The 21,549-nt window shown below is 46.1% G+C and overlaps 1 protein-coding gene across 4 annotated transcripts in view; it reads right to left on the bottom strand.

Moving 5' to 3' along the window:
- foxp2 (forkhead box P2) overlaps positions 1–21,549 on the bottom strand; it is an 89,550-nt gene that overhangs the window by 37,644 nt on the left and 30,357 nt on the right. For 3 of the 4 annotated variants that reach the window (XM_070992008.1, XM_070992011.1, XM_070992010.1), the window contains 2 exons: positions 19,524–19,710; positions 1,754–1,843 (listed from right to left, as the gene is read on the bottom strand). In XM_070992008.1, the coding sequence (XP_070848109.1) occupies positions 1,754–1,843; positions 19,524–19,700 (267 nt within the window). In that variant the 5' untranslated portion in view covers positions 19,701–19,710. The remainder of the gene's footprint in view (positions 1–1,753; positions 1,844–19,523; positions 19,711–21,549) is intronic. The other variant, XM_070992012.1, reaches the window with a different exon arrangement.

Below are 21,549 nucleotides of genomic sequence, written 5' to 3'. Positions count from 1 at the left end.
AGCTGGTGCTGATAAAAGGGAATAAATAGAACAATAAGAGCAGCAAAACAAGGCTTTTTAATCAAGTAAGAGTTTTGACTGCTTTATGCTGATATTTGCACAATGTGAGTATTACAGCTAAAATGTCATTTGGAATGAGTGGATTCAAGGGCACGCAGCAGCACATTCCCACCGAAGAAACCAGAAAGCGCTGAGGCCCTGTTTGTGCTAATGTGCATCCCTGTGCCTCTGCCATGACTCTTTGCATGGAGACTTTTTTTTTTTTGGGGAACAAAGAGGTGAAGGTGTTAATAAAGGCTGGATCAACAGATGGATTAGCAGGGAGCTGAGGACGGGCGAGATCGGCAGGCCCCCTGATTCACATTGATTCATATCGCCAACGAGAAGCAAGGATGGAGTAAGCAAGTGTAAATATTCAATATTTACCATCTGCTGGTGTTATTAGAGACAGAGGCTTGGACATGGGCTGACGGTTATCAGGCACCCAACACTGCTCTCATTCAATATTGTTCTTCCTGCCATGTATGTATTGTACTTGGTGACTATGCAGGCATTTGTAGATCAGGATCCCATTTGTTTGAATCCATTTGCCTCGGCATACAGAACCCCAAATAGGAGAAGTGAAATGGAGCCCAACAGTAAGCTACAGAGAGCTTTGGGCTCTTCTTCCCCGCACGGCTACACAAATAAAAACAGCCTTTGAAAATAGGTTTCTAATTCTAATGCCATACACTGATAATCTTAACACTCTTGATGAGGTTGAGTTAGATTGCAAAAAGAGTTAGAAATGCAAAAAGCATGAGTGAGCCTTGGCTAACCTTATCTCTGCGCCAGAACGCACTGTAATTAGGTATACAGGGGTGTGACTCCAATTGAAGGTGTCGCCATTGTTAGACTCTGAAAATATCAACGGGTGAGGTTAACGCCAATTTCCCTGACATTAATGAAATGCACAGAGCCCCTAATGAGGTAAACCATTGCTCCTTGATAGTACTTATTAGCCGAGTGGAGGGCACAAACTCCCACACTCCAATTCCAAACGGCTAAAAATAAATTAAATTCAAGAAAGAAAAAAAAAATACTAATAATAAAAACATGGAGCAGATGTCAAGGGGCCTTACATAACTAACCGTCTTGTTGACTTAAACGAGCAGAATGAAAAGAGTGCGAGGAAAATCTTGACACCAGGAAGAAAGAGGATTGCAGGCAACGTGTTAATGTGTATTTACGTGTGTGTGCGCGCGCATGTGTGACCTTTTCCAAGTCACTGACAACAGAAATAGACAGCTCCACGAATCAATAAGGCAAATTAGCGTTGAAGAGTGGAAATGACAGGCGGTTAAAATTAGCCATCTGCGCGACCCACTCGTCAGGCTGATGTGTCTTTGAAATGATAGCTAACCTCTGGATCTTCAGCTTCTGGATCAGCAGCAGAGTGCACAGGTCAAGGAAATTGTCATGCTACCATAGAACCAGTGGACAGACTCCAGCGCGCATCAGGCGAACAAAATGTACACTTGAAACGAGACAGAAGGAGGAAACTTTGCTCTGAGATCTGCATCTGTTGTGTTTTTCTCGCGTCCGTGTGACGCTTAGCCTCCGGGGGACTGGCTCGCCTGGCTTTAGGATTCCAACGGCAGGTCCGAGGATTGCGTTGACAAATCAAACACACTTGTGGAACAGAGGAAATCTTCTTTTCGGAGGCGCATGCATTATGGATGGACTTAAGAGATTAGACGGGGAGCTGCTTTACCTGCAGTGGACGCTGCTTGTCCTGGCTCTTTGGAGATTTCAGGCCACTGCCTGGCTGCTGCAAGAGTAATTGCCTCGCCGCTTGTAGGGCCTGAGAAGAGAGGAGCACAAGACAAAAGGAGGCGTGAAAAAAAAAAAAAACAACAAGAGAAAGAAAGAGGAGAGGAAGGAAAAGAGACAGTGGGAATAAACTATTAGATTTCCCACAGTCGACAGCAGATATAATTCAAAAATTTCAGGGGCAAAAGCGCCATCGCAGACCGAAAAACCCTGCTGAATATCAGCTGGCATTTTCCCGCAGCACACCCTGACGTGGTTAACACTGCGTTGGAGACACGTTTTAGTAACAATTCACAGAGCTGTGATCAAGGATAAATACAGTTTGTCTGGAGCACCCATGAAGAAGAGTGTGGAGGGGGTGGTGCGGCTGGGAAATAAAAAAAAAAAAAAGGCAGAGCGTCAGTAGAATTGACCTGTCTAGTGTGTGCTCAACTGAAATACCCACTTCTCTCGGCAAATTACCGCCACATTTGCATATTCATAATATCAATTTGAAGTAGAGGCAGCACCATGTGAAGTGTCCCTAGGAGCTGTAATTAAAGTTGACAAAATCAACATCAGATTACATTTAGAGTGAATTAACCAGCAGCACAGGTTTTACACTATGCACAACATGTTGCTTATGAGCAGAGGATGGGAGAGAGATGGACAGACAGAAAGAGAGACCTTTCCCCGCCTGATGAAATTAGTTCACTGTTTACGCATGGCGCCGAAATTTAGAAAAATCTGATTTATAAGTTGTAAAAATTTGTCAGTGACGCCTTTTGATGTGTTTGCCAGACGCGCAGACGATACGAATCAGAGGGGCTGGGATGTGGCGTAATTTATTTCTCTGGGGTTTGATGGGATTACAGATCCCCTCCCGCCTGGCTGTGTGTGTGACGAGCAGGCTCCAGCTTCACAGGTACGGCGGCAGCTGGGCGAGCAGCTTCACTCCAATTCTTCAAGAGCAGATGGATGAAAGAGTGTGGCAGAAAAGAACATTGTGCACAGCTGCTGCTGCTGCTGCTGCTGCTGCTGCTCCACACAGCCGTATATACCTTGTATTCTTCAGGCCCATGAGCATCAAGTGGGAGGAAAAAAAAAAAACAAAAAATAAAACAGGTATGCACACTCACAACACAACAACTTCACAGGTGTCTCTTTTTTTCTTGATGAAAAAAGAAGAGGACGAGTAGGAGGAGAAGCAAGAAATCATCCCAAAATAAATAAATAAATAAATACTCGGATGGAGAGTGACACCTCCTCAGGAATCAGGGGTGCTCATTTTATTTTCTGGTGCTTGCCAGTATCCATGACAACAGCTGCCTTGACAGGGCGTGCATATGGCGCAGCTCTGCCAGCTGGTGGGAACAATGTTTGAACTAGTACATTGAGATCCTGAGCAAACAAGAGGAGGAGACGGGAGAGAGGGAGAGAGGGAGAGAGAGAGAGGGAGAGAGAGGGAGAGAGAGAGAGAGGGGAAAGAATGAGAGGGAGGAGAAAAAAAAAAAGTTGCCATGTCTTAACCCCTCGGGGAACGCAGCCACCCCCTGATCAATTATGAAAAGACGGAGCTGAGGAGGGGGGTGCTTGGAGAGGTGGTGCTGAGGGGCTGGGGGGGGCTGGGGGTTCTGTCTGTCTGGGTGCTCAGGAGGAGCCAGGCTTTCTGAACTTAAGTAAACAAACACATTACACCGGCACTGGGTCCTAACTGCATTGATCTGTCTCCTCGGTAAGAGGAACCTAGTCGCCACCGGTTTATGTGTGTGTGAGTGTGTGTGTGTGTAAAGTGACATCTGTAAGCTGAGACGCTTCTTCAGAACACACACATGCAAAAAGTTGCCTGTAGCACACACTTAAGCACCTGCATGCAGCTCTGTGTCTTCCTCAAAATGGCTGGGAAATCAAACATTGCCCGACTTCCTTTCACTGAAGGCAGAAAGACGAAACAAATTCCTTGAATGCAGCCAATCACTCTGCTAATTAAAACACAGGGCCTAATTAATCTCACCACGATTGGCGAATCAAAGTAATTATAAGGTTTATTGAGTCCCGCACACAGTAGTTAGAGGGAAGGCTGTGTGATGAGTGCGACCCGACGTAGCTGTCAGGAGGAAATGTTTATCCATGTGTGAATCAATAATGACTCGCTGCGTTATATCCAAAGTCAAGAGAGCCACTCAATATGTTACACGCAGTCAAGAGTGCAAAGAAAGAGATGTTTTTAATGGCAAGTCCAATATCCATGCCAGGTAAATATGGAGGGACGTGCAGGTGTTGCAGGGGTGAAGCGGAGAGATCAACTTCCACCCGGCTTATTAGAAAAGAAGGCTGCTCAGACTACATAAAGAGCGCTTCTCCAAACACAACACGGACCCCATCAACACCAGGCAAACTTTTCCAGAGCGGTTTATCGTTCCTGAAGCTGTCTGTCACCTCTTCTATGGAAGTGGGGTTAGCCATTTTTTTCTGAGAGTCTGCCACGCTGTGTGGAAGGTAAGGGAAGGGGGAGGAGGGGAAGTCCTGTCCCCTCCCTTTCACTGGCTCTGAGTATTCAGCCATTACAGTAAAAAGCACCAATTTGTGCCACCCACTTCCCACTCCAGAGAGATGGCAAGCTGAAGCCCATCTCAAAGCACAAAAAAGCACAAAATGCCAAGGCAAGTCATCAAAAGTTTGCTGAAGAGCTGCTGGAGCGCACAAAAACGCAGACGAGTGCAGGCGCACCGTCTATTTAACCTGGGTTGCTATGCAAGAAAAAATGACATCCCTGGTCTATTAATGCACACATTGTATAAACAGCACAATGTGACACATTCTTCAGAATGAGAGAGCGAGCCAGAAAGAGAGGGGGGAGGGAGAGAGAGAGAGAGAGAGAGAGAGAGAGGGAGAGACAGGGGGAGAGCCAGACCCTGCTATATAAATAACAAGGCACTCAGAGGCATATTTGATGTTGATATCCATCACTGAGGTTGGAAAAGAGGAAAAAAACAAGAGGAGGGAAAATAACACACAGAGTGACCAAGACCGCGACATGGGGATCCTTATGAAAATAAGATTCAGCCCAAATGGATCTGGTGTAATTGGTTTCAGATAGTGGGGTCAGGAGAAAGGCGATACAGGCAACTATTATGCGAAAGGGACTGAGAAACAAGAATGTTTACACAGGCATTCCTCTGCTACATTAATAGGCATGCAGAGATCACTGGAGAGGGAGAAAAGGAGAGAGTGAGAAGAGACTGACAGAGAGGGGGAGCTGGAAAAAAAAAGAAAAAAGAAAAAACATATCAGCCGTCCATTCATCCCTCCCCTCCCACGATCCTCCACTCTCGCAGCCCCAGTGTTTAGACACCATACAGAACAGGGTAATAAGGAACACCTATCACAATGCACCTTTGTAAGGAGCATGCAAAGATCTTAAACAAGCATGAAATACATTAGCAGGCGCAGGCAATACTGGGCCAAACCATTACAAATCTTCAGCTTATTGTGTGTGGCGGCGAGGGGGAAGAAATAAGCCATCCGCCAAGAATGTCTCTCTTTCAAATCCACCTGGAGACTGCACGATACGCAGCCATGACATTGGAATTGGATATATGTGAGGGGCTGTGACATTGTGTTTGGACAGTGCAGATCACTTCCTGGCTTGGGTCACATTGGGGGTTGTTGTTATTAGGGGATATGGCAGATATTGGAATGACGACACGGGTATGAAATAGGCTGCCCTCAACAGGTGCGTGTTCGCAGCGCCGTGGCCTCTCCAGGATGTTCCAGAAAGCAGCTGTAAACACGGCGTGTCAATTGCTGATCAATAAGAAATGGCTTGCATCACCATAACACAGGCTCAGTGCGGTGTGCAGAACAGATGTTTTGTGTGTATGCATGTGTGTGTTTGTTTCAGGGAGGAAAGGGCTGCTGTTCAACACTAGGCTGTCGGCCAGAACAGCTCCAGTCATGCTGACAGCTTTGACAACTCCCACACACACACACACACACACACACACACACACACACACACACACACACACACACAGCACCACACCACCAGGCTTATCTATCTTCGCTTCCAGGAAACGCAGACACAGAAGGAGGAGGGAAGGAAAAAAAAAAAAAAAGAGAGGCAAAAAAGAAAAAGTGTGACACTTTATCAAGCCGGAGAGAGTCGCACGCCACGGAAAACAAGGCACAAACAGTTTAAGCTGAACAAACAAACATGGCTGATTGGACTGAGGCAGTCGCCCCGCTGGTGGGGGAGATATGCGCTGACACTCCACACCAAAATATTTACACCCTATCTTCTTATATAAGTGGATTCAGGGCAGATGGATGGATGGATACGGATTTGGAGGGGCTGGCTGGAGAGGATAGACAAATGAGAAGGGGGGGGGGATAAGATGCCCCATGCAATGTCTGAATACAAAAGTGGGGCCTGAGTTTGTGAAAACAAGCAAAGTGTGACCAGGGAGCGGAGTTGGTAACAGTGGAAGCTCTAAACAGTCTGTGCAGGAATCAGAGGGTGGATGCAGCTGGGTGGCACTGAGATTTGAGAGTGTCTATTAGAGCTAATACCTGAGATTGGACGATGAAGGTGGAGCAAAGAGCAATATGATTACTCAAGTACGGGCGAGAACTTTATGTGACGATGCTTGGAACGCTCATGCAGCTACTACAATTTTTGTTTGGGATGGGATCAACGCTTGATGCGTGCGGGCTTCTGTGGTCGCCACTGATCTCATTCACCTTAAGTAACTCAGCCGGCAGAGAGCAGAAAGACTCCTATCCTTTTCTAAAGGTCAGAACTGGTGATGGCACGCCGGTGCCTCAACAATGGCTGCAGATTCAGTTCCCTTATCGCCTCCACAAAGCCCACACAGAGCACAATGCACACCTGGAGCCGGTCGCCTCTGCTTGGTGGAGCGCTTGGAAGGGAAATACTAAATCACAAGTCTTTTTGAACAGCAGTTGCAGGCGTTGATAGCAGCTGGAGGAGACGCGGGAATATAAATAAACACATGCAAATGTTGTCAAAAAGCTTGTTGCAATGTGACAAGATTGGATTTTTGGTAACACTTTAAGACACATATGTTCACCATTAACTAGTCGCTTGTTAGCATGCCTATTAGTAGCATTTTGGCTCTTTAGCAAGTACCCCACTGCAACCCCAATGGCACTGCTGAAAGTTGTACTACCAAAACATATTTAGGCTAAAAAAAGGGGGCACTGCAGCAGATATTTGCTTGACTGACAAATATGCAAACAAGTCAAAATCAGCCACGGTGCTTGCAACTTCCCCGTCACTCCTAAGGTCCACCCAGGCTCCCTCCTTATTCCCAAAATGTGGATCATCTGGCTCCAATAACTGCTGCGATGGTGGCAAGCGGGCCACCGAAATGCAGCGCTCCAAAAAAACAGAAACCTACGGATTCTCAAACGGTGCTTTCATGAGAAACTGGAGTGGGAGATAGACTGGAGAAAAAGAGATTTTGGAAAGTATGTAGGAGTAATGAGCATTTTAATGTATGACTCAATAAATCAACAGTGCGCAGTGAACAAGGGAGGGAGGGAGAGAGAGGGAGGGAAGGAGGGAGAGGTCCATGGAGAATCTGCCTGGGCCTCAGGATGGAGGTAAAACTATCCAGCAGAACAATGGGCTTCTGTGTCCTGCTCTGCTATCTCTATCTCAGGATTTTTCAGCTTCTTCAGCTTCCTCTGGCCCTACGTATGAAGCGCTTCATCCAAACAATGAAAATCTGCCTTTTGTTGTTGTTGTGCTCTCTTTTTTTCCAAAGTGGATAATAAGTCCATATTGATCACTCGCTCTCTTCCACCTCTTCACTGCACTTTGAATTCAACTCCACTTCTCTCTCCGCTCCCTCCCCCACTCATATCACATTATTCATTTCTTCCCCTCATCCTTCTGTCTTTCTTCCCCCTCTCTCCCACATCTCTCACCCCTTGTTTATTGATTCTCTAGATTAAGAATTCCTAGGGTGGAGGATTGTAACACACAAGCATCAAATTATTTTGGGGTGTGCTTATTTGCCTTTCCCTTGCATCTATTTGGCCTGTGTCTGTAGACAATTATGCCTACCCAGCCCCAGACTCAGGTGCTAATAATGAAGGACAAATAGAATCATATGTGTAAACTTCCCCCACTGATGAAAATTTATATTAACTTTCTGCCACAGTAAACAGAGCTGCATAGCTACACCCTCCCGGGAGGATTGACGAGATGAATTTGCTCGCTCCTACCCCAGGAAGAAAGCTCGTATAGGAGGGAAGAGTGGCGGTGGTGGCGGCTCAGGAGGGCTGTCTTGCTTCATTGTGTAACCTCACACTTATTTTTCCACTAACGAAGACAAAACATGGGCCTGCTTTGCTCATCACAGATAAAGTGTGTGTGTTTATGTCTGTGAGAGGGAGTTGAAGGGAGCATATGCGCCGATACATATGCGCCTGCTGAGACGCTGGGAGGCCCGTGCCAGCAATAACAAAGAGCGCGGTCTGCCGTCGGTCACCGCAGCCGCTAAGATTCACTGGCATCCCACCTCCTGCTGTTATCGCCATGGATATTCTGTGCAAATATAGTGATATATGTGTTCTAGCGAGGGGGAGTAATTGTTTGCAGCTACCTTCAAGCTGAACCCCCAAACTGAGGTTGAATTTGAAACAAGGACCGTCTTTGTCAGAGTGCAAAAACGCATTTTGACAATTTCTATCAGGCTTGAAAGTTGGACCATAATATCTGATGTGACATGGATTTGCATGCTAAATTCTTGCTTATTAGCTCTTAGTCATCCAGATGTCTGCAGCCATTCTTCGGGCCATTGTCTTCATCTCCTATGAAATTCAATTGGCCCCACAACACCCCTTTTCCCCCTCTCTCTCTCTCGCTGCTGGTGGCTCCAGCAAAGTCTTTACTGTGACCTGTGCTGTACCCGCTACATTTAGATAAGGTGACAGCAGGCCCATTCAGCTCCGCTCTTTATCTACTGCTGCTCTTAGGAAAGTCCTTTAGAGCCCGACAACAGAGAGCTACCACAATATACTATCACAAAGAGGACAGAGAGGAAGAAAAACAGAGAGGCAGAGAGAGAGAGAGAAGAGGTATTTGTGTGGGTGGAAGAAGGGAGAGCGTGTGTTTGTTTGACGTGGACAGTGAGTGTGTGTATGTGCGTGCATGCGCGAGGTCAAGTATTCTCTTTGCAAAAAGCAAAGCTGGCATGAAGCATGAGTGTTCAACTGTGCAGCCCCTCCACGAGCCTGCAGCCACACACACACACACAAAAAAAAACACAAATACACACATTCTCTCTCGATTACACACTCTTTCTCTGCCCTGAAGCGCTTGATTTCCTCTTCAGGTGATTATGATCCCTCTCCTTTTCGCAGTTCCAGGCGAGTGGAGGTCACACAGCTGGATGAATACCTGATATCAAATGTTGCTTCCAGGCCAGCCATAGTTCATTTGGAAAAAGGGGCTGAGCCCAATGGAAATACTGGGATCATGAGATTGGAGGAAGAGCTCAAAAGTCTTAGCTACTTATAAACTGTACGCAGACAATCTGAACATCCTGCAACACGCTGTTGATATGACACTATATAAAAAAACAAGCCTGCCGCAGCTACCCTGTGAGCTTGTACACAGCTGCATTTCAGCGCCAGCTAAGGTTTCCTCATCATTCTTGTCAGAGGCTCAGGCGCAGAATGAAGTTGTTTCTCATGGTGCTTGTGTCTGTCTTTGTTGACAAGAACTGATTAAGAGGCTCCCAATCCAAAAAACATGGCCAGAGGCGACTAGCAATGTGACTGTGGCACCGGAGAACAAGCAGCCTGTGTTGTGCAGGATGCCAATACTGATGGATGCTGGTGAGAATGTACGAACGCAGATGTGTGCATACGAGGCACATGAACAAACATAAGGAGCGGGGCTTTGGTGGTAAATAAAAGGCTGCTGCATCCTGGGAAGGTAAACTTCATTTAAGTGCGTTTACCCTCCAATAAACCGCTGATAAAGACACACACAGCATGAACACATCATATACACTCAAAGCCAACACCAAACAATGATTTGGGAAAACAGGAAAGCTTCTTCGTGTCGCCGTCATCCATCTTTATGCCAACCAAATTGAGCCAGAAAGGGGCAGCTGTTGTTCAAAATGCACACTGCGTCTGTGCATGCGCACCAGCACGACCATGCCATCTATATGCGGGTGCATGTGTGTGCATCAGATCCCGTCTTGGGGGCTCTGCTGTTGCGGGTCAATAGTATGAGTGTCTGTGTGTCTGGTCCTGCAGAGCTCAGGTTCAGTGCTGAGTCTGAGTGCTATCCGGCTCTGGGGTCGATGAGAGAGCGCCATGACCTTAGCTGTGAATGAGCGCGCCTCACCCGCTGCGTGGCGAACCCTGCAGCTGTCCTGCAGCTGCAGTGACACACCTAACAAAGCTGTAAACGGCAAATTTTCTACTGTGTTCATCTATTTTGAGCTTCAATGATTATGTGTTTTTTTTCAGCTCAACTGTAGTTTATGCAAGTTTATGTGACCACTTTGTCTCCCCATTAGCTCCCAGTTGAGGGTGATGAGTCGGCCTATGAACCCCACACTTACTCCTGCCCGTGGAAGGCCAATGGATTACCCCCCCCCCCCTTTGCTTATGTAACACCGATCTTTTCCTTTGCAGCTCCTCCTCTCTGTCTTCCCTCCATCCTGCATTGTACCTTGGTAGTTGTCTTGTGAATATTCCAATTACAGCGCTGTGTGTTTGACCTTTAAATGTCCTGTAGAAGATATAGTTATCTGCCTTCCACTCTGACACCCAGTGTCTATCAATCAGTGTTGCACACCCCCCACCGCTACCCTCACCAGAACGGGCTGAAAGACTGAGCTGGTGAAATGTGTGTGTGTGTGTGTGTGTGTGTGTGTGTGTGTGTGTGTGTGTGTGTGTGTGTGTGTGTGTGTGTGTGTGTGTGTGTGTGTGTGTGTGTGTGCGTGTGTGTGAAAAGTGAGAAAGAGATGGAGCTATCATGAGCGCAGACTGCTCAGGTAAGGTAGGCAAAGAGGCAAGGAGAGCCCCAGTGATAAAAAAGGCGAAATGAATAAGGTTTGTGCGTGAATGCATAAATGTATATCGCATATACACACAAACACAAAAGAGAGAGAGAGAGATGTTAAACATTTTTTTTTTCCTCTAAGCTGCCACCAGCCTGACTGAGCCTTCCTTCCATAAACAAAGCCTTTTTTCCAGCAGCATCCTATATCACGCTTCTAAGAGCAAGCAAGCGGGAGCAGAGTCATACTTCTTTAGTTTCGTTCTCGTTCCCCGCCCTTTTCCAAAGGGCTAATCTACATCTTTCATTGAATCAAGAATGGAAATTCACAAGAAATGCTTCTTTTTCAATTTCATGCTGAAGTAGCTCAAGTTAGTGGATGTAATTTCTCCTAACAAGAAAATTTATCACTCTGTCGCACACTTAGTCCGGCTATGTGAGAAAAGGGCCTCCTTTCTGCAGTTTTTTTTTTTTTCTTTGGGCTTTGATAAATGTGCCAAAAGCATGATCACTCCCTTCATAGCACTCAATACAAGGACAGAACAATTACAGAGGTTATTAAAAAAATAAAACCTCTAGCTGAAATTTGTATGAAAGATAAATTACATATCATTTAGGACTGTGAAGGCATTACAAAATTAAGTCAGGACTAAGCCAGGAGGGGGATGGGGCTCGCTTTGTGGGGACCTCAACTTCTGAGTCTGAGAATTATGTCATGGTGCAGGCACAGACTGGTTGGCACACTGCTAACACAAAGGCTATGGAGAGAGTGAAAAGGAAAACAGCTTTCATTGACTTTGAAAGGGATTCTCTCCTCACACATTTGAAACTTGTGCCAACAAAGAAGTATTTCCTCTCAGCGACACAAATTCTGGGAAAGACTAACGATGCACAAAACTCCTGCAAATCCATTTGAAGTTTTCGTGCAAATTATGATTATCGGGTTCACACTGAATTGGATGATGAAGTCCAAACAGGTGAGAGGGAATGCATGAAGAATAGCATCACTGAAACAATACCACGCATGGCCAAGCCACTGGGCTAATGTATATTTATCATGTAAACTTCTGATAAATGCATATGCAGAAACAATCAAATCTCCCAGTTTCAATTGGAAGATTTTTGCACCATGGACTCAAGCGTGAAACCAATATCAGCTTAGTGTCTAGTGGAGCTTGAAGTGCTGCGCTGAGCCCGCAAAGCATGTTCTGCATATGCTCATGGGCGTCACTTTTATCAGGGTGGAACAAGCAGCTTTCCAGTGCTATCGCTGATCAATTCGTGTGAGTTAAGTCCCCCAGCGTGGGTAAATAAGCAGCGGTTAGGACTTGATGAGGAATGGCAGGCTGTTTGAGCGCCCACATAGGCTGGAGAGAGGCGGGCCTGTCTGTCTCTGCTGCGATGGATTCCTGGTGTGACTTCCATCATTAACCTCAGAACTGGAGTACATCTAATTCTATCTGCCCGAAACCAGTTCAGATCACCCTCCCATAGCATGAGTGCATTTCTTCTTTCATAAATCTATACATGCCAAACTGTTTGCCCACATTATATATATAGCTAATATGCCTGACGGCGTTATGAAGTTGTAAATGATACAGATGTCAGTCCACCTTGACAGCCACATGACGACCCGACCTTGGCTGATATACTGGAAAACTCAGCAGCTTCACTTCTAAAGCCTGCAGTGAGGAGAGCCAAAGCCAGCGCTAAGTGACATGTCAGTCAGTTCGCCTGTTCGGAGCCTTCAATTCCCCACGGCCTGAGCTTATTTACTGCATTTGTATGAAAAGCTGTGAAGAGGAGAGGACTGAGAGCCCGGCTGGCTCTCTTACATATGTATACAGTGTTTGGAGGCAATGCGCAAAGAGCATCCCCCCGCCCACTCCTCTCGCAGCCTGGTAGCGTTACAACTACAAACAACTTGGGAGAAGGCTGGAGCCATTTATATATTCAGAAATGGGTCAGGGATGAAGGTAATCGCAGCAGCAGAGAGTGTTAACAAGTGCAACACACAAGAAAAAAAACTGTGATGATACCTGGAGCCCTGATTCCGGGCGCATTAGAGAACGAGAGCGACGGCGACAGTAAAGATGCTCCTGTGTTTTGCTAGTCAGCTTCTTAACCAGATTTGAAGTCATTTTAATATTAGTTAGAGAAGGGGAGGAAGGGGTACACACAACAAACCATCAGGCATGCGTTTCAGAGTCTGATTTGTTACTATTCATGGCTAAAGCGGAGAGGAACTGTAATACTAGACATGCTTGTTAAATTCACAACACTCCAAAGCTGCCTTCTAGCAAATCCTGTCTTTTGGTTGTCAGCTTAAGACACCCCGGCATATGCATATGTAGGATTTTTAAGCTCTGTTAAATGGATAGCGGTGTCGTGGCCTATCAAATGACTATAAGCCACTTGCCTTTTTTTTTGGGGGGGGGGGGGGGGCATTTACAGAAAAAAAGCAGACAGAAATGCGTTACCTTGCATGCATTGGAAAGCACCCTCCTTCCACACACACATGCACCAGTTTTCTCTATCCTCCTGTTAACTCCACATTAGAGGCAAACAGAGCCATTTACATGTATGTTTCCAGGCTGCGGGTGACAGTAACACTCCACCCTGCCATATTAACGACTGGTACTCTGTTTAAGCCGACGACAGGGGAGTGGCAACAAACAATGACAGAATGCCTGTTTTCGATTGTGAGGCCACGAAAGATGATACGCCATTCAGCACCGAGGCAGTTTGCAAATAAATTATTGTGCAGGGTATTGAGCCGAAGCAATTGCTCAGTCCACTCGGAGAATGTGCGAGTGTGTATTTGTGGCGAGTGTGTATGCATGTCTGCGTATAGGTGTTTGTGTGAGTGGACTTATAGATCCAGTGCCATTTATTTCCCAGAGCTGGAGCGGGGCAGTTAGGGAGGCGTAAAAGGAAATGAGTTGTGAAGTGGCCATTGATCCTGGCCTGTATGAGTTTGGCTAGAGACTGTAGGACGACCGGCCACAGTGTGTGCCGCTGAATGGCTGCCTCTTATTTACACTGAGGTGGTTAGCCCTGGCCTGGTTCACTTATCACCGGGCTAATGCACTGCGCAGGAAAAGAAAGTAAAGAGAAAATGTGCCAGGTGAAAAAAGAATGATGGCTTCCATTGAGCGAATTTATCTTTGCCATTAAAATATATGAAAATGTTGAAGCACATGTGGTTTCTGATTTACTTTATATTCAATTTCTTCTGAGCAAAAAAAGCTTTTCACAGCAAGTGACCTCTGTGGTATTGATCTGATATCCGGCATGCACACACATACATGCAGCGCAGTGTGTTTTTTTCCCACCTGTGCCGCCCTTCGACCTGTAGACCGCACCGCTTCCTCCTTAGCTCCCAACTGCTTGAGCATAAAAATACCCATAAGTGTTTATTTCCAGCAGACTTCACTCTGTCTATCTGCCTCATCCTCCGCTTCGCTTGCTCTCTCTGTCCCTTTCTCCTCGGCTCTCTTTCAAGCCTTGCAGCTTGACATTTCGCCGCGCTCTCGGGGGACTCCTGTGCGAAATGGAGTTACTGGGAGAGCGCCACTGTAAATTCCAGGAGGCCACATGTAATGTGTCTTAAACATAGATGGACAGCCCAGGTTTTGAGGAGCTGAAGAATGAGATGGGGGGGGGGGGGGGGGGGGGGTTGGAGAATGGGAGAGGAGGAGGAAGAGGTGGCGTCTAGATAGATAATAGAATAATACTGTGTTTTGTCTGGGGAAGGGTGAGCAAACAGTAGCTATGCTGTCATTCACACCCTATATCTTTAGTGTCATCGCAAAGGGGGGAACTACAGGCCTATATGTCACAGGCCTGTATGTACTATTCTGTGGGGACTGTCTGCAATAGCCAGGCCCGAAATAAAAAGAAGGATGGCTCTTATTGTAAATAAGTCAGACATGAGGATTGCCAGGGAAGAGCTGCCTTTTCACTGAAAAGGGGAAATCATTTTACAAAGACATACAGTACACGCCGCTTCCCTAATGCTCCTCCAGCCTTTGCAGAGGAAGCTTATCTTCGCACAGATGACGATGCTTCACAAAAGGCTCCTTTATGAAATCGTTCATATTTCAGGCGAGGTCTGTCTCCTGTCCTGAGAGGTGATTGATGCGTCAGGCCAGGGCCAGTGTCTTATTTACACAGTTGAGTGGGGCAATCTCAGGCCTGAAAGATAAACCTAATGAGCTTCTTTGTGTCAGGGTGCAAATGAGAGACACCATCCACGCTCCCTCCCTCGCTCCCTCCCTCCTTCCCTTTTCCATCCAAAGGGACAGTCTGGGTGATTAGGCCTTTAAATTATGCTCAAGGGCAAAGCCCAGATTTGCATCTTAGGTGTGTGTGTGTGTGTGTGTGTGTGTGTGTGTGTGTGTGTGTGTGAGAGAAGCAGGTGAAGGGCAGAGAGAGAAAGATGCTTGAGGCTTGTTTGTGAGAGGTGATGGGAGGTGAACGCTGTGTGTCAGTATTTTAAGCATTTACCGACACTAAACAACAAACCCGAGTTGTTGTATGAGGGAGTCGAGTCTGTCAACTGAGCGTGCACACACACATGCACAAACACACACACACACACACACACACTGTCATTTTGTCCTTTGTCTGTGGGGTAACTTTCTCCCTAATGACTTTCATTTTGGGGAGAATTTCATTTGCCCCTAAACCCTAAATATTACCCATCACTTGCTGTCAGATTTCTCATCCCTTCCATTTCCTCCAGCTAAACAGCGAGGAAGGCAGGTTAATTGCTGTCACTCTCAAGTTGGACCACTGCCTAACTCTCGTGTAGCGACAGGGGTAGCCTAGAAGTAAGATGGCACCTCGGCGCACTTATTGTAATTTATGTCAGAATGCTGCAGTCATTTAAATGGGGTTGGCTCGTTTGCATTGCGCTGCATCACGTGCTCCGGGAGAACACAGCAAATGCACACCTGACCAGTTTACCGACATGGAGACCGCCACAACACTCTTGTAAACTGCACATTTTTGTGCAAAAGTCAATTTAATCAAAACGAGTGCACCGCTCACATGAAAAACATACATGAAATAAACAGCCAACAGCAGATCCCCCCATTGTGATTAAGCTTAATGAGTCAGTGATCTGGATGAGTCGTGGGCTGCACTGACAGAAGGTTGTCCCCACGGCGATCCAGAGGTTAAAACGACTGGCCCGGCCACAGCAGATAAACCAGGGCCTCAATCTTGCTCTGAATATCAATACACTCCAGTGAAGCAGCAGCAGTCGTGGTGGAAGTCAGTTGGGGGGGGGGGGCGGGGGGGTGGGCAGTAGCCTTGCGTATTGGCTCATCAATCCCACTGATAACCCTGGCAGGATTAAGTCCACAGACCACTGTAATCAACTAACAGCGTCATTATGGGACATTATGGTATAGATCCAAAGATCAATGCATTGCTTCCATGTACATACACAGCAGCATCTAATATTAAAACATAAGCCTGACGATGGTCAATGATAAATTGATTGGTAATATAAGCTCAGCACTTTTTTTTTTTTTTTTAACTCTGGAGCTTTTATACTGATCATTTTAGCATAGCAATTAGGGCTGTGCAACATTCATCATTTGCTCTGATACATATCTGCAGCTGGCAAATTGCAATCAGATACAGTGGGTATCTAATCTGTGATCTCAAATCAAATTAGGTCTATTTAGACAACCTTGGGAATGGGGGGGTGATGAAACCCGGACAGAAATTAGGGGTTGAAAATTCAATTGTGACACAGTACTTATTATTCAGATGCACAGATAACATGGAGCTTTCACACTGAACGCACTGACCTGCATGAACAATATAGACTGTATGCAGGATTTGCAATCAAATATAAATAAGTGCATGATTTGTGCAGAAAGGGGGAAAAACTATCAATATTTGAATATGGAAAAATTCCTCCTGTGTAACTTGGTCTTGATCTGTGTCCTACAAGCCTTTGGCCGAATCTAAGGCGACAAGACCTTAAGATGCTGCTTTTCTATTATAGCTGCAGGTGGTATTTTGGAGCTGCTAGGTAATGGCAGAACCCACAGGGACAGTGGAGAATTCATCAGTGCTTATTATTAATCATCCCCCTAGCAGCATGATGAGAGACTGGAGCTTCTATACCCACCGGACCACTCAATGTCATTCCAAATATGGGTGGAAAATTACACCCACCAGCCTTCCCTCAAAATGGACTCAGAGCAGACGTGGACTGGAATTTTTTAGCTGCACACAGGTGGAAAAGAAAAAAAAAAAAAAAGAAGTGCAAGCATGGATGGACGCATGAATATATATGCCTAGATGACCACACAGATGGATGCTTCACACACACACACTGTGCAGGCGTTGCATTGTGTCACTCGCATCACCTACTTCAGATGTACAACTGCAAAACAGCTCTGTGCTAACAAACGCATTTAAAAAAGAAAGAAAGAAAAAAAAAACCTCCGTCTATCGCCCTCTCCTCTCCGAAGGGATGCAGGGTGAGCCCGCCACAGGAAGTGTGTGTGAAGTTAACAGCACAAGGCCCCTGTTTTAAAAGCCTCCAGAGACCTGTTAGCTGGACTGCTCATTTCAATGTGTCTGTCTCTGGGCTGGGAGAAGGCCTGGGCTGGCCTCTTTACAAGGCGCACACTGTCATACACCCCCACCCCCAACCCCCACCCACCCACCACCACCACGAAGCTCTTAGCCGTACGTCCATCTCAGACACTTAACTAGACACTTTATGCTTACGTAGCTTTTCTCCCTCTCAGTGCTGTGGCCCTGTTTTTAGACGTAGAGTTTACACTGACATGCACGCGTTCGTACACTTCATCCAAATATGTCTCAAATTAGACCTCTAAATGTTTTACTTAAAAAGTCAGAAAATATTGCACACATCAGTTAAAACGATTCCTTATTTCTGCTTTTTGTTTTAACACCATCTTCGACGAATTGCTATTAAAAAACTGTGAAATAAAATCGAACATAAAAGCGCTGAAAAACAGTTCCTTCATTGCAGATCCCTCTGCTTTGTGGAGCGACGTGATGCACTACGACACAACAGTTAAACAGGATCTTCTTATCCTGCTCTCCATCTGCAGAGACAGATAGGAAGCAGCCCTCTACCCAATACCTTCAAATGTAAAAGAGTGATGACAGAGAAGGAGAGAACTGACCCCAATCAGGTGTGTGTGTGTGTGTGTGTGTGTGTGTGTGTGTGTGTGCGTGCGTGTGTGTGTGTGTGTGTGTGTGTATAGGAGGAGTGGCAGAGTGGTGATAAATGGGGGGTAAGGCCACAGTGCTATGCTGCCACCGGCACGACCACTGGTGTTGTCCTGTGAATGGAGGATGGAGGGTGGGGGATGGAAGAGGTGGCGCTGAGGGAGGGGTGGCTGCAGGACATGCTTCTTTTTTTAACCCCCCCCCCCCACACACACACACACAGAATCACCATCTATTGCACTTGCCCTGACCGAACTGACCACAGGCTTTCAGCTGCCTCCTGAAGCACGCGTGCACATGGATACACGCTTGCATGAAAATTCCCATCGAACAAAAAGGACAGCACGCATCGTTACGAACCTGCGGCGTTGTCCCCCATCCACCCCAAAGCGTGGCCCTCTGACCTCGTCTCCCACTGCTCTTTTGGCGAACTGTCAAAGCCATCATTCACCGTGAAAAGACACGAGAGACACTTGACTCCTTTACTCTGCTGGCGACTGACTTTCACAACTCTAGCCCCCCCCCCCCCTCTGCCGCCCACTTGCAGTTCATGCACCCTCAACTTGCTCTGACTGAGAAGAATAGAACCAGCACAATAAAACATGGGTGTGGAGAAGGAAAAGTTAAAGATTTGGGATTACTTCGAAGTGCCTCCAACCGAAACAATTCGGTGCAACCAATATAACAAATAACAGACGGAAAGGAAAAGGGAGAAAATTATGAGAAAGTGTGTTTAAAAAAAAATCTCAACTACTTTCTAATGAACAAATGAGCCTCTCAAAAGTGTCCCGGTCAAAGGTTTGTGTGCCGCTGGTGGGTCTGTGCTTAGAGCGCCTGCATCTGTGTGTGAGCCTCCAACTAGTGCCGAGTTAGGAGGCCCTCTGGTGGATACAGCGCTGCCATGACACACACACACTCTACCCAAACGGGTCCATACGATGCTCCAACACACAAATTCTTTCCCTTCCTCCGTCAGTCTCTTTCTCGCGCACGCTCGCGCACACTCCTGCATGCACGCACACTCTCTCACACATGGCCTCACATGGCTGCTATACAATACCAATTGAAATGCCGACGTGAAAAAAAAATCCCAACAAAAATCTATAACCAAGTGAAACACTGCAAAAACACTCTCACCACTCTACAGGCAAAAAGCTTCAGGCGAAACACGCCGAGAGCACAGCAAACTACCGCGAAAATTTACCAACAACACAAACAGCCGATTATATCAACAATGTTTTCTCCCCCCACGTGCTAAAAAACACATACACACACACAAAAGGCAACATAATATTTCACTGTGCCTCCTGCCTATGCAGAAAACCCCAACGCTGCCTGAGAAGAGAGCAGAGCAGAGTGGGAGAGCGAGGGGAAAACAGAGTGAGAGAGAGAGGGAGAGGGAGAGAGAGAGAGCGGCAGAGAGACGAGACGGGGGAGAAACACAACTTACCTGCTGTTGTTGCAGATGCAGCAGCTCGACTGTGCTTACTTCGCTGCTCGTGTCACCAGCGCTTGATCTCCCATCTCTACTGCCAGCCTCTAATTGGCTGCTGCTTAGGGTGCTCATTCCATTTTGACTCATTGAACTGTTGCTTATTGTCTCTGTGGCCGACTCCTGCATCATCATGATTTAAAACCTAGAAGTGATTAAGAGGCACCGGTTAGGGCTCTTCTTGTTACAATTCCCCCCTTTTTTCCCTCCTATTTTTTTTTTTTTATGCTTCCATTATCAAGCCCTCAGTCCCCCTCTGCAAATTAAAGCATTTAAAGAAGAGGGAGGGGGGGAAGGAGAAGAGGGGGAGGATGCAGGAGGAGCAATTATGCATTCATTGTGTAAATGAAGCAATACAAAGAGATGCATGTCCTGGTGCTATTTAAAATGGGAGGGGTACCTAAATGTGGCTTTCTTTTTTTTATATATATATATCCACTAAAATTTGGGTATAAATCGAAGCATATGGCTTTCAGAAAAAAGTTCTTTTTGTCATTGCTGTTTTCAATAAAAATACATTTGTGGGGAATTCAGACAAAAATAAGCCTAAACAAATATGATTCACAAACGAGCATGTGCTTAATGCTCGACATCTCCCTCGCACTTTAGGACAGCCAGGCTGCACAGACATAAAAACAGACGCACAGGCAAGCACTCCTAAAATATTTGCCGTCTTGAAGCTGTCAGATTTTTAGTGTGTGTCGCGTCTGAATGAAGTTGCCTAATGACGCAAAGCTAATCATGCAAAATTAAAATTTGGTGGCGGGGGGGGGAGGAGGAGGAGGAGGGGGAGAAGGGGGAGGCACCCAATCACATGGTGCAGGGCTGGTGATGAACACTATAATGGGTTTGTCATCTTTGCTGTGGCTAAATAAAATCTGCCTCACAGGCTTCCATACAGGCAGGATGCTCATATGTCACTCATTGCCCCCCCCCGCCCTACCTTCATTAATCAAACCTCATATACTAATTTATTTTGCGACACTGAAAAAAATCATCACTTCTCCCAACAATTAAAGCAACACTGAGCTGCAATCAAACTTTGTGGTGGGAAATCTACAACGTGGACAAAAACAGTAAATAAACACAGGATTCTGAGTTAATTCTCTCGTCGTCTATTAGGTATGGAAAACTGGTGAAAGAGAGAGAAAAGGGACGGGAAGAAAAGGGAAAAAAAATCTATCACGAATATCACTAATGATTGTGCTAAAAACAGCATAAATTATGCATATTACCTCCTCTCTCTCCAGTAATAAATGTTTTATCATTTCCCCCCGCATTTAATGCTCTGTACCTTCACTGGGGCAGAGAGGAGCCCCACCAACATCAGTCGACACTCTCACAATAAATAAAAGACACTCGGCAAACCCAAAAATTCACTCCGGAATTACGGATCTTGTGCTGGCTCCATTTGGAAACTAATTATTCTTAATATTTAAAAAAAAGAAATTTGAAGAACATTTGAGACAATTAATGTTTTAAAGGATAAAAAAAATCTACATCACTGCCTGGTGGAGGAAGTTTGTTTTCGAAAGCTGGGTGGCACACCATTATTCCAATTCCTGTTTTGCCACTTTTACATTTAAAAACACATATTTTCACAGTTTCTTTAAATATAAAACAGCAACCTAATGCCACAGAAGCAACACTGGTGCAACAAAAGACGGACGGATGATGATTTTTGTGAGCATTTGTGCCCAGCCTACATGGGTCCTGTGTGTATTCTTTGGCCAGTAAATACTATTTTAATAGAAGTGTGTACATGTCCTTCAATGTGTTTGTGTGTGTGTGCTTGTGTGTGTGTGTTTGACGAGGGGCAGATACAGGACAGGCCTTAAAGGATGTCCACAGCCAGGATAAACAGGATCCAGGCAGGGAGAACAAACAGGGCTGAGCTGTTACACAGAGCAGGGCGACAGCTGCCCGGGACACAAGTAAATAGGGAAGAGGCCAGGACGAGGCGAGCTTGTGAACAAACAGGCCC

Source organism: Chaetodon trifascialis, chromosome 22, assembly GCF_039877785.1.
Source record: "Chaetodon trifascialis isolate fChaTrf1 chromosome 22, fChaTrf1.hap1, whole genome shotgun sequence".
Taxonomy (NCBI): domain Eukaryota; kingdom Metazoa; phylum Chordata; class Actinopteri; order Chaetodontiformes; family Chaetodontidae; genus Chaetodon; species Chaetodon trifascialis.
The sequence above is the reverse complement of the archived record's forward strand: the minus strand, read 5'-3'. Positions and strand labels throughout refer to the sequence as shown.